General features: G+C 36.1%; 1 protein-coding gene across 2 annotated transcripts in view; it reads left to right on the forward strand.

The window, feature by feature from the left end:
- The window catches only part of LOC579914 (cortactin-binding protein 2), an 81,252-nt gene that overhangs the window by 21,389 nt on the left and 46,398 nt on the right, over positions 1-13,465 (forward strand). For both annotated transcript variants that reach the window (XM_030972840.1, XM_011662630.2), the window contains 3 exons: positions 219-335; positions 10,455-10,703; positions 11,015-11,122. In XM_030972840.1, the coding sequence (XP_030828700.1) occupies positions 219-335; positions 10,455-10,703; positions 11,015-11,122 (474 nt within the window). The remainder of the gene's footprint in view (positions 1-218; positions 336-10,454; positions 10,704-11,014; positions 11,123-13,465) is intronic.

Here is a 13,465-nt window from a genome sequence, read left to right on the forward strand (position 1 = left end):
TGTGACAGCTCATACATGTACATCTTGATGTTGTGGGGAAAACCCCTATCATTTGTGTTGGGATTCTTATTATGCTTGGTAAGATTGAAATACAGCCTACAATACAGGAACTAAATATGATAACTTGGTTTGAATTATGATTTCTTTTTGCTACTTGTGATACGTTTTCTTCCAGCATTGTTAGTCATTCCTTTCTTTTCTTTTCTATTTCTTTACAGAAGCAGCATCCCAAAGAGAAGGGGATCATGGAGTTTTCAAAGTCCGACTTGATGAAGCTTCTAGGATTATTGGAGGCAGAGCTTCAAGCCAGAGACTTGGTCATCAACAGTCTGAAGGTAAGGGATACACAGGAATCAATAGAAAGCTCTCCATGGGTGCTGCAAAACGGAGAAATTCATTATGAATAGTAATAATGGCAGGGTTGAAACATTAAAAAGACGGATTGTTGGTAGATAGTGCATGTGAACACAGAACAGTGACTTGATTGGATTCATTGATCATGTACCCACACTGTGTGTAACATTGTGGAGTTTAGACTGGATGTAACTTCCGAGTACAGACGGTAAAATGTAACTTCTTGTAGTCTATGCAACTCTGCACATTTTGAAGTCTGTTAGCCTCGACCCTATCAACCGGCATTCTGGTAGAGTCAAAGGACACGTCTTAATGCCAAGTGTCAATTACAATCAGAATCCGGCAGCTGGTGTTCTACGAAACCAAGACACCGATGCCTTTGAAGCTATGTCATTAACACCTCTATCAAACAACAACTGTCATTTCCAACTTGTCCTGTTTGTACCCGGCATGCACAGGTGCTTTCGGGAAACCAATATTGATCTGAGTGTGATATCCTTTAGACCCATACCTTGCAATCGAGATTTGATATTTGACTGGTAGCCTTCTGGTTTGAGCAGACCTTCCAGAATAAAGCAATGCTTGTTCATGTAAATGTCAAATTTTAGAGATCTGAAGGATGCTAAATTGAGGATACTTGATCTTCCTTTTAATCTTTCTAAATTTATGCAAGGCAATAGCATCTGCCAAAAGCCAAAACAGTGTTAATTCACTCCTTAAAAACAATATATTTTTGTATACCGGTATATCTTTTTAGTGCAAAGAGGAAGAAATGTCATTGCAACTTGGTCCTCATTATGACCGACATTGAAAGCGAATCATTTACAAACATTTGCAGCATACCCAACTTCTATTATTGCACTGGTTATTCAAGCATTTATCGCACAGCAGTGTGACTTGCATTATTCCATTTCAAACTGATCTAAGGGTTCGCTGTATATTTCAGCACTGCTAGGAAATTGTACATCATTATCACAATTTTTGCTTGATGCAGATAACGCCATTAAGGGAGCTACAAGTACGTAAAGGGAAAAGGAACGTCAAGGAGGAAAGAGTGGTAGGCTAAGAAATTTGGGAAGCTTGTCAAAATCCTGACTTCCTTACAAGTCATTAGTCTTGAAGTTTTTTGCTGATATACCCCATGAAAGTGCGGAACTGACAACTGACAAGGCTACATGCATTTGCAAAAGGTTTTAAGGGCTTTAAGAAGAAAGTGACAGAAATGGCTGATAAGGAAAATTAGCAGATGAACGACATTTCCGAACACAAATTGAAAAGATTTGCCTTTCTGTCAGTACAGAAAACTACTGAATTCCCAAGACTTTCACATGTACTGCATTGTTTATATATATTTCTGAAGTGAATAGAAAATATGAAAAATGATAAATGAAAATTTGAATTTATCAAGTCTATTTTAAAAGATTGTATAACCTGTAGTTCATGTATGACATAGATTTTCAGCAATTATGTAACAAAAATTGAATCAAGCCCATTGATTACTTTATGAATTTGAAATAAAAGAAACGGTAAGATGGCAGTTGGTTGTAATCATAAACAAAATAAGATTTCCTAATGACTTTATTTGCACAAGTAGTAGTATCTTTCATCATCCGAAAATGTACATGCATGTATGCCTATGTAATGTTAGTTTGCGGATAAACATGGTTGCTTTATAAACTATCAAGGACTAAAAACAAGGCGTGAGTTCTTCAATCGAGGCCTAGAGTGAACCAAAGCAAAGTGAGCAATTACCCTGGGACTGGACGGAAATTAAGACCGGGGTTGGACCAAGGACCTTCTGGATCTCCCTCTGCCTTTCATTGTATTGTAGGAATAAGTTGTAAGATTAATGAGGAGGAGGTTTGAGTAGTGGGGGTCAATTTGGGCTAGTTCCTGTTATGGGCAGGGTCTTCTATTAAACAGCAGTCTGGCTACTGGAGAAAAGGATTCTTGTGTTATGTATCAATGTTGTTTTTGCATTCAAGCAATTAAGGCATCTGCAGAAGAGTAATTACGTTTCCCTTTTCAAAGAAAATACAATTAGGCCTACAATGTACTATGTGGCAACAACTATGGATATCTTATTGCATCCAGCTATCAGCACAATATGAGGAAGGAAAATAATCTCAAAAAATATTATGTAAAAAACAACCTCAAAACTGAACTTAATCATAAGCATTCTTTTTGTGACTATTGTTATACTTGTTTTTCTAACCCTTTCAAACAGCCATGTGCAGTGTACATGGTTTTATTCACCCCAAATATACCCCCAAAATAGAAATACATACAACAAAAGCTTTTAAGAAAACCTGCTTGAAATTCAAAATGGGCTCATGAATTGTAAAATCAGATATGTCATGGAATAATAAATGTTAACAATTAAAAAGGCACTATGATTGAGAACTTCTTTCACAAGATGTTATTTGTGATACACTCTCAGTTTCTACATTCATGCAACATGAATGTTTTATCTGAAGATAGATCTGACCTACCAATGTACTACTATGCACATAAAGGTCATGTAGCTAAGGCATCCTAAGTATTCCCATCGGTAACATGTGTAAACAGCACTCCACTTGGAAGCCGGCAGTACATATCAAGCGGTTGGCTTTGATACCAATGCCAGAACCCAAAGATCAATAGATAGGCATGCCAAGGTTTAGGTTTCTATGATCTGAGCCTCCAACAATATTTCTCATTTTCATTGCCCTATCTGTAGTGTAAGCTTATTTACTCATTCACATGCGATCAATTCTTCCAATAATAGAATTACAGGTAGATGACCTAGAAATTGTAATGCTTCTTCTTTTAGCAAATAATGAAAAAAAGTCTGATTCTTTTCATAGAGATTTGAATGAAATGAAAATAATCAACTCAGTGTTGATGCCTTTGCAATTTGGTGATGCTGCATTATTGTCCATGGATACTAGTCATACACTGAACCAACACAACATGAATAATTTACTACAGTACTTGTTAGATTGTGCTGACCAGATGCATTTGGGCAATTTCATGGAAAATGTTCACTAACCAAAAATCATAAAATTGGCAATAACTCTAGAAATATGTGTTCTACTGTAACAAATTTGGTAGTGTACCAAACAAAAGAGCTCAACAAGATTGAAGTGGTATCAGTTGAAGTAAAGTATGTTTAGGCATTTTTTGATTAATTTTCTCTGTAAAATTCTTTTTTAGGGCAAAATATGGCAACATACAGCATGTACATGTAGTAAAAACATCCAACCTTTGGATCTTATTATTCCACACCATAATCGCTTCATATTTGATTCTTTGGTTGTAAGTTATGTAGGGACACTGATTTTCCGCGATCACGGAAAACGGACGGAATTCACGGAATTGACCATTTGAAACGGAAAATGCAATTTCGAACGGAAAATCGCGGAAAACCCCTTTTACCCCAAAACTTTTCATTTTTCAAGAAGAAAATCGTAAAACTTACACTATTTTTGCGACTCGTTTTGCAGTGAAAACATATTGGGCCTCAAATCATGGTTAATAATTCCGAATATTTAGCGATATTCGTCAGATTCTTAGGAGACCGGGCGCTGCCATTTTGTTTCGCTGGACCAATAGAGATCATGACGTAAAACACGGTACAAATAACAGCGAAACGATCCGATTATGCCAGCTAGGCACCTAGTATTACGTAGACATAATACTAGGCACACACACGCCAGTAGCGGGCGCTACATGCGGCGAGATTGTACACACGCTGTTGTACAGTTCGAAAAAGGGGCTGGCATGTGCGCCTAAAATTGATCGATCGCGGACATGACAGCCAAGACCGAAAATGTTTTCTTGACGTCGGTACTACTCAGCATTTCCGTCAAGAATATGTCGTGTTCTGATACATTCCGCTGAATTTAGTCTGCTAGTCTAAGTTCGAATTTGAAGTTGGTAAATCTAAACATTTGATAATTTTTCGTAGGTCTAGCCTAGACTCTAGGGCCCGTAGGCGTCTATATTTTCACTAGTATTTTGCATCTACGGACGGGACTGGATAAACTAGATGATCTAGTTTATCCAGTCCCGTCCGTATGTTTTTGAGTGGTTATCAGTGGCTTGTCAAAGGAGGCGGCTTTAATAGAACTTTTGTACCCTACAAGTTCATGTTTTAATGAAAATCTTATGTAAACGGAATTTTAGTTTTTTCATGTGTACAAAGTCTATGGCAAAACGGAATTTCCGTTTTTCAGCCCATCTGAAACGGAATTCAAGATTTTCTGAAACGTAAAAGGCCATTTTTTGAAACGGAAAATCAGTGTCCCTAGTTATGGTGAAGGGATCAAAGATTAATGATAAGAGCTTTCCATTACACATTTAACATATTAAAGCAAAGCTATAGGTGTTTATAAAAAGTGGACAAAAGTGTCATGGCCGTCAGCTACAATTAAAGCTATTACGAGGAAATGTAAAATACAATTGTTTTGCAATGTGTATCTACATGTATATGTTCAGAGTATAATACCTAGCTTCTATTTCACACCAAAACTAGAACCAAAAAGTGTTCTGATGTCATATATGTTACACTGAAAATGCCTATAATTGTGTACAGGCTCATCTTTCTATAGGTAGTTCTAATTTTTCTGTCTGGGTTTCTTTTGTTCATTCAAGTGTATACTAGCATACATGTAATTTGATCTAGATCAAACAATGCTAGTAACAGCTTATACCACAGTCATATTGACAGACATCATAGACCACAAATCAATATGTACAGTACATAATGTATAGTCACATACACAAATTACATACTGTACAAACTAGAGTAATGTGCTGTGCATGAATATATCCTGTAGGGGAAAATATAGGCATTGATTGATATGTTCTCCAATTTTCTTTCAAAAGTCAGTTTTTTAATTTTTTAAATGAGAGCAGGAGTTTATTAGTGCAAGAAGGGAAACTGCCTATGAAATACATATGATACGCCTTCATTATTGATAATCTACAGCATAGGCATTATTTTGAAGAATATCATACATGCTAACAATCTATACTGATTATGCAGATGCACAAGAAGAATCACCTCTGTGGTTATGGACGTGAGAGGATGACCCTCTGTTAAAAATACCAGCATATATTATATAGCTATCGCTATACAATATAAAGTAATTTTCTAAAATACATAATAAGTAAACAAATTCTTAGCCTTAACATTGTATAAAGAAACGTATAGCCAAAGCCTGTTTGAGCATCGTTTCGAGAACAAAATTGTTAAAGAATCCTGCTCTAGTCTAGTACGATAGAAAGTGGTATAAGTGGGCGGGTCTTATCATGAGCGCACACTGATGATTGGCTAGCTGTCAGGTCAATTAACAGTGAAGTTTCTTTAAATACAATGTTAATTGTTTTGTATTGTAGTCTGCATGCTCCTTTCGCTATACAATGATTCTTTATGTGACGTTTCTTTATACAAGTTTCATATGAATTTCAGCCAGTCTGAACACGCTATATAAGATCTACATGAAGATGGCTGCATCCTGCACGTATGAGATGCGTCTGTTTGATAAAACAATTGAAAGTTCAGCTTTTCCTCAGACTCTGAAGCGATACACCTGTATGACTCATATATGATCAGGCATGAGTAATATGCAGATTTGAGAATCTTTCCAATAATCAGCACTCATCCTCCGATACCAAGGTATTATAATATATCTGGTTCATCTTTACTGCATGGCTAGAGACTGGTAATATTATCATATAACCAGGAACATGAATTATAACAATACAGATCTGTACAACCTAATGTACACCATTTGTAATTGTAAAGAAGTACCAATATTAGATAATAGACTAACATTGTTTATGCTTGCTTTACATACACAGAATGCTGATTCTAAGCTTCTATGTATTACATTGTAGCATTAGTTGTTCCAGACAATGAATGTATGTAAGCCTTAGATTACTCTTTTTAGTAACGTATCATTCTGTATCCTTCTGATCGCATTGTAAAAAGCATGCATCATAAAGCAGCCAATCTTCCGTGCACTTTGTAACATTATACTGCATAGAAAACTGCGGACGATCTTTTCCTAAGCAGTTGTTGCAAGGTGCCAAAGTACAGAGTCTGTGTCATTTTAATCCAAGTTTCCATTCTTTTGCCAATTGTGCACTGCGATTGGAAAAAAAAGAGAAAGGATTTTATTTTGCTTTGTGAAGATGGTGTGTTGGTTTGAGTTCTATCCCATGGATTAATCAGTAGGCATAGAGCAGAGTCGCTTCAATGATTAGGAAGATAAATAGTCCAGTCAGATAGCCAATCAACCATCCCCATCTCATTGGAGCCTATTTAATGAAGCAAGGAAGACGTATGGTTGAACACAATGACCAGACCAAGCTCATGCCTATCAATATGGATATCGTCAATGGGTTCAAATGCTGGGATTTCAGAAGGAGAGTATGCTAAAATGGAGTGAATTATTCACCGAAACCACCATATCAATTTCAGCAAGCCTTGGCTAATGAACCAAGTGCATTATGAGCCCTACTTGATGACCAGATATGATGCATAACAATGATCCAATTAGAAGTGGGTCAGTCAACGTGTGTACAAAATTATTGAAGATAGGGTGCGTTTATTGACCAAATTTTTGCCTAGAATCAGGTTTCTCAAACGTCTTTCAGGCAATTGTTGAAGGTGATAAACGCAAAGCCTTTTTTAAACGTCTTTAGATATGGGCATATCTGAAGACGCAAGAAGTTGTGTTTTGAATGTGACATACAGCCAGAATCACGATTCTGAGACATGATAAACGTTTTGAGCCCCACATGCAAATCGGACCTTCCCCGGCTAATTTCCGGTTCAGAAAAATAGTGCGCACCATGTGCTATGCCCTAGTTGACCTCCGAGCAACTCTCTGCTCTCTGCGGGTCAAACGGCGCAAAGCAGCTGCGCAGAGACAAGGCCTTTTTTTTTAATCGTGAAGAGACGATAAACGCGACATCCCGAAAATCACATTCGTATAGTGGGGTTCGATATGTACATATCTAGTGGCAAGACCCGATAAACGCACCCATAGACAGGAAGAAAGAAGAGGCTAATAGAAGGAAAAGATAAACACATATATTATCTACACAGTATTCATGTGTTACTGAAAGTGATATGATTCAGTAGCAAAATTGTGAAATAGCAAGAAACCTCCTAATCTCTCAATTTTTATTTGCTGCCAAATGAAATGTCACATCCCTCTTATTTGGAACATTTGTGGAAGTTGTATAGTTTTGAGGGGATAGAAATGACACACATGATATCCTCTGTAAATCATGACAAATCTTTAAATGTTAGCCTAGTTATCCCACAACATCATGATCATGTTACGTTACTGATGGTTATCACTTTGGTTATCTGATTGTATTTTTGGGATGTTAACTTGTGATGTTGGAAATTAAGAATGCTTTACTTGACATTCTTGGCAAGATTTTGTTTGTGGAGGCTTTGGCACTGACTTTTCCTTTCTCAAAAATTCATTAAGCAAATTGCAGGACAAACATTTCATTACCATGTTAATAACAGTATATCTCTAGATCAGAAATAAGAATCGAATCCTTGGTCGAAACTATTTTTTTCTCAAATCTAAGTATAGATCGATCGTGATCATTCCTTCCTTCCCAAGCTTATTAATCAGGTCAAGAAAAAAAACCCCACGACAAACAAACAATTCAACCTCATTGAAGAAACAGAGACAAAAATAGAACTGATTAAATTATCTCCCAGATCTCTTTTCCTTGAAATAATCCATATACTCTTCATATCCTGCATAAACTAGATGATCAAGGATTTCTGATTTACTCTGTAAGCCCTTTTTTTAATGAATATATTTTTTCAATCGCATTTATATAATTATACCGGTATATATAAGAAAATTATAAATTACAAATGATTCCCAATTTTAGAGTTTTTCCATTGTGTCACATTATTTGCTATCATGTCATTTAGTGAAATTAATTTACATAATTAGTTTTCATGCCTTTGAAATATTTTGTGAACAAATCTAACTTTAATAAGTTGAACTTCCACTTCTGTAATGCAATAAGTTTTTACATTAGCTGTTGTTTGCTCCTTGGAATAATTCCTTGGTTGCTCCAGGATGTAGTGGGCTATCAGACCGCTCGTCTTGTCCTGTTCTTCTGCATTTTTTAAATGAACCCTGCTTGTTTTTGTATAGGTAGGAGTACTCTATCTATGTAAAGCTTCCATGGCTCCCTTTTGGAGAAATACGCTAACTTGCCCGCATTCCTTGCTTCTTTCAGAGTTTCCATTTGTTGTTTTCTCTGTTGGCGCATTCGAATTGGCAGATCCTGCGTGATATATATCTTAGTGCCTTTCAGATTTTTTTTCAAGACAAGCTTTTTTTGTTGTTGTATTTTTGTTTTTATAGAAATTAAAACTCAACAATATCGCATTACAATAACATATCAATACAGTATTTTTGATTTGATTTTATTTTATTCAGACAATATAAAAATATATACATGTCTTGGGTTACAAAACAAGGTTTAGAAAAACCCATACAAGTTTGCATCTCAGATATGGACAGTAAAATGGCATACATAATTACACAATAAATACTGATACATAAAATATCGAAGTATGACATAGGTTATAGTTCAATATAAATACAACAACAGAAATACAAGTTAGAAATTGCAAGACACTTCTATTTCAAAAATCTAGATTGAGATGTTTTACCAGAGCCGATTTAAAGGTATTTAGCGATTGACTGTTTACTACTGTTTGTGGGAGTTGACTGATTCCATTCATTAATTGTTTGGGGATAAAAGGATTTCATATAATAGTCTGTTCTGGCATATGGAACGTGCATCTTAAAAGTATTATCATTTCTTCCTATTCTGTTCGCTCGTGTGCACCTATTTACTTCTCCTACATTAATCAAGTTATTTACAATCTTATAGTAAAAAACAAGTCTATGGTACTTTCGTCTATTTTCTAATAAATTCATTTTGACATTTTGTAATAACACGTTATAACTCGTAGACCAATCCTTACACATCATCCTTACGTAACGTTTTTGAATACGTTCAATCCTCTCTTTGTGTGTGTTTCTATAGGGATCCCATGCTGTACAACAATATTCTAAACGTGAGCGAATTAGTGATTCAAAAAGACTTTTTAAAATAGACTTTGGACAATTAACAAAATTCCATCTTATAATTCCCATGATCCTGTTACATTTTGTATATAAGTCAGTGCAATGGTCGTTCCAGTTTAAAGAATCATTTATTACAAGACCTAAATATTTTTCAGACTTTACATTTGTTAACTCCTGTCCATTGAGAGAATAATTATATGTTATATCGTGAAGCTTTCGAGACATTTTCATAGTTTTACACTTTGATACATTAAAGTCGAGCATCCATGTTTCAGACCATTTACTTAAAACTTCTAAATCATTTTGTAATATCTTGCAATCATCTAAATTGAAAATTGGACGGTACAATATACAATCGTCCGCATATAATCGAATAGTTGATGAAATATTATTAGGCATATCTTTAATGAAACATAAAAACAATATCGGGCCTAAAATTGTTCCTTGCGGAACGCCTGATTTAACTTTGATCCATGAAGAACATTCGCCATTTATAACCACCCTTTGATATCTATTCTGTAAAAAATTCATTATCCATTCTAAATTTTGAGATCTTACACCATACAGTATGGATGTATACAGAACACGGTACAACACAGGACAACACAACATAAAACAGCACAACACAATTGCCTCATTCTAGTCAGTTACATTTGTACCTGCATTTTTCAAGACAAGTTCTCTGTCAGTGTAATAAACAAATCAAGCCTTTATTGGTCTCGGCCTTATAGCAGCCGCAATGCGATGAACTCTTTGGTATTTTATTCCTTCGATCTGGCCGAAGTCTAGCTTAAGATGAGACTTATAAAATTCCTCTAACACCTTGGGCACATTCTCCGCTCCACTATCAGTTCCTGAATTTGTTTAATGTTGACAAAAATAATCACCTCCCACACAGACTTTAGAAAAACAATTGCACTACTAATTAATAATTAAGTTAAACTACTCAACTACCTTTCCCCTTTTCAGAATGAGCGTACCAAGCTGCTGAAACCCTCCAAGAATCATCATCGGCAGTACACGTTGGCTAACCCTTACACTGCCTTGGTGAGAGACAGTGAGAAGGCAGCAGGGAAGGGAGACTCGGATGAGGAGAAGGCCAAAGGAGCGGATACCAAGGACGTTGTGGCGTCGTTGCATGCAGTCATAGAACATCATCGGAAAGCAGAGGAGAGGCTCAAGAACCAAGTTCAGACACTCAAAGCCAGTCATACCAAGGTCAGTTCAGATTTCCTCTTCCTCTTGATCCCCATTACCATTGGTAATGGCTCGTCCACATATATGTATGCAACAGTGAAAGACATCTTTTCTTTTTCTTTGTGGGGTTGAAAAAAAGTAGCTACTCATTTATCTGTATGCTATCAGATACAAAAAATATGAAATGCATTACACTTTGTCACGCTCAACCTACCCATCTCATGAGATAAGATGCATGTTGATATGCAGATTTGGATGGAGAAGTTTGTGAGTGGTTAATTTGGAAGCAAAATGTAATTTTTTTATGGTTTTCTTTTTGTTGTGTGTTCTAGGCTGTGAATGAACTTGAGGATGAGAAGAGGAGACATGCCCAGGACACTGCACAAGGAGATGATGTCACATACATGTTGGAAAAGGAGAGGGAAAGACTCATGCAACAGGTAAAGAACAGAACACTAACAAAATCCACTTAATATGTATCAATTTAATTTTACTTTTTCACTTATTGCGAATCCCACATTAAGTTATAGGGTGTCTCTGAAGGAGTTCCACCGTTACGTGCATGTCAAAATTAATGTAAGATAAGTGATAACCAATGACAAAGAAAACAGAAAAAATGGTTTTGAAAGTGTTGATACAAGGGTGATATGCTTCCCCATATACGTATTACAGGTACTTTCATATGTTACAGCTTATCCTGCCTTATGCGTGCATTGGAGTACTTGTGACACAGTGTACTATAATTTGATTTAAGGGAAAGAAACCTTGAAGTGCATTTATAAGCCAGTGGTTCTTGTTCAAGAAACATGGTCACCTACATTTGGTATTTGAACCTAGTTTTATGTTTACAGTCATTAGGGTAAAACTTCAAATGCTGGTCTTATTTTAACATGTTCCACTAGTACAAGCCAGTTTACACTCTTTATTTGTATTTATTTGTTTATTTATTTGTTTATTTATTTTTTATTCTTTTATTTTTTATTTATTTATTTTATATATATATATATATATATATATATATATATTTTTTTTTTGGGGGGGGGGGAGGAGAGGGATGTATTAAGGGTAATAAAAATCATAAAAAATCAAGGCAAGTAAATATTAGACTGAGGCTTATATGTTCCTCGCCAATACTACACAATCCCTGTAAATAGTAAATTGTGGCCGACAGGTTTGTAGGCGTTATTGTGCGTAGAAGTCCCGTGATTGAGAAAGGAGGGCTGCCTTTAAAGAGGTCGGTCAATTGACTGATCATTTCGCACAAAACCTTTCTACAAACATCTGCACTCCAAATCCATTCCCCAGGCATATTTTCTATATTTCTGCCTACCTCCAGCTCACCCTCTCCCTCCCTCCCTCCCTCTCTCCCTCCCTCTCTCCCTCCCTCCCTCCCTCTCTCCCTCCCTCTCGCTCACACACACACTCACCTCACCCTCTTTCTGTCCCAACCTCTCTCTGAAACCTGAGTTGATGCAAAGATCATTGCATCCATCATTATTAACTGGTCAAACCTTTGAGACAGCTTCACACCAAACCCATATTTGTATTTTAAATTCAGTGCTTTGATTTGTTTCCTGAGAGTTTTAAAAAAACTCAGTGTTAGAATCATATTGAAGGGGGGGGGGGGGTATTGAGGTAACAGTGGTACTAATATTAGGAACTAGTGTAAGTGAAATAAAGACAAAGTGAGAAAATTAAACATCATATAATCATGATATCGCCTGTTAACACATCTGATATCATCTGGAAGATATTGTAAGTTACCATAAATTTAATTAGAAGCAATTCATTCCAGTATGTAAAGCCAACAAAATTTGTACTATTTTGAAATTTCAGAAAGTTAACAAATGGATGTGCCTCTGTTTTCTGAATGATAATTTGCTTGATATTTAAAATTAGTTTGAGAACTTATACAATCAACCACTATATGCCGCATGCACACAGATTGTAGAAAGAAAGAAAAGAAAAAGAAATAAACTTCCCATACATGTACGGATGTACCCACCCTCGACATGTATTTTTTCTCCGTCATTTTTTTCTTCTTCTTCTTCATTTCATCTTGTGTTCTCCCTCTAGCATTTCCCCATATGCTCATTTTCATTTACGCAGTATCTTTCCCTACTTTCTTTAATATACATATACATCTGAGTCGTACATGTAGGTAATGTGAGCAAGTTGTGCGTTTAATCTTGTTAAAAAATGTAGAATTGTATTGAGTTGGAAAATTTGAACTTGTTTCCCAGGCTTAATATAAAGGCTTGCTAGGGTCAGTTATTGTGAGGTTACCCACCCTGATTGCCCCAGGCCATTGCTGCACGGTCCTGCACCGTTTTGTTATGAAGCCATCATGATGGACAGTCTATCAGGACACAAGTACAATCAACTTTTGATAGCCGTCCGTGGACATCAAATGCCAGGCTTCCCAGCTACCCTGGAACTCAGGGAAAACCTGGAAAATGGGTGTCCTTATTTCTTTCTTTTTCCTTTTTCCAGTATGGAAAAGTCAGGGATTTTTTAGAAATATCACTAAAATCAGGGGGAAATCAGGGATATTTTTTGGTAGAAGAAAAAGATTGTTGGTCTCTTTATGTTTTGTCCCGGGTCTAAATAGCGTAGTCACCGAATGGTTGGCTATGTTTGCTTTTTAGAGTATAACATATTTCTGACAATGCATGCTTCTCTTCTGCTTTAACTTACATGTAAGCGCCTACAACATACAACACTGCTTACTGAAGACATTTCAAACTGGAAATCAGTTGAAAGATTGATTCTTGAATTTTGAA

Source organism: Strongylocentrotus purpuratus, unplaced genomic scaffold, assembly GCF_000002235.5.
Source record: "Strongylocentrotus purpuratus isolate Spur 01 unplaced genomic scaffold, Spur_5.0 spur5_scaffold_6, whole genome shotgun sequence".
Classification (NCBI taxonomy): Eukaryota; Metazoa; Echinodermata; class Echinoidea; order Camarodonta; family Strongylocentrotidae; genus Strongylocentrotus; species Strongylocentrotus purpuratus.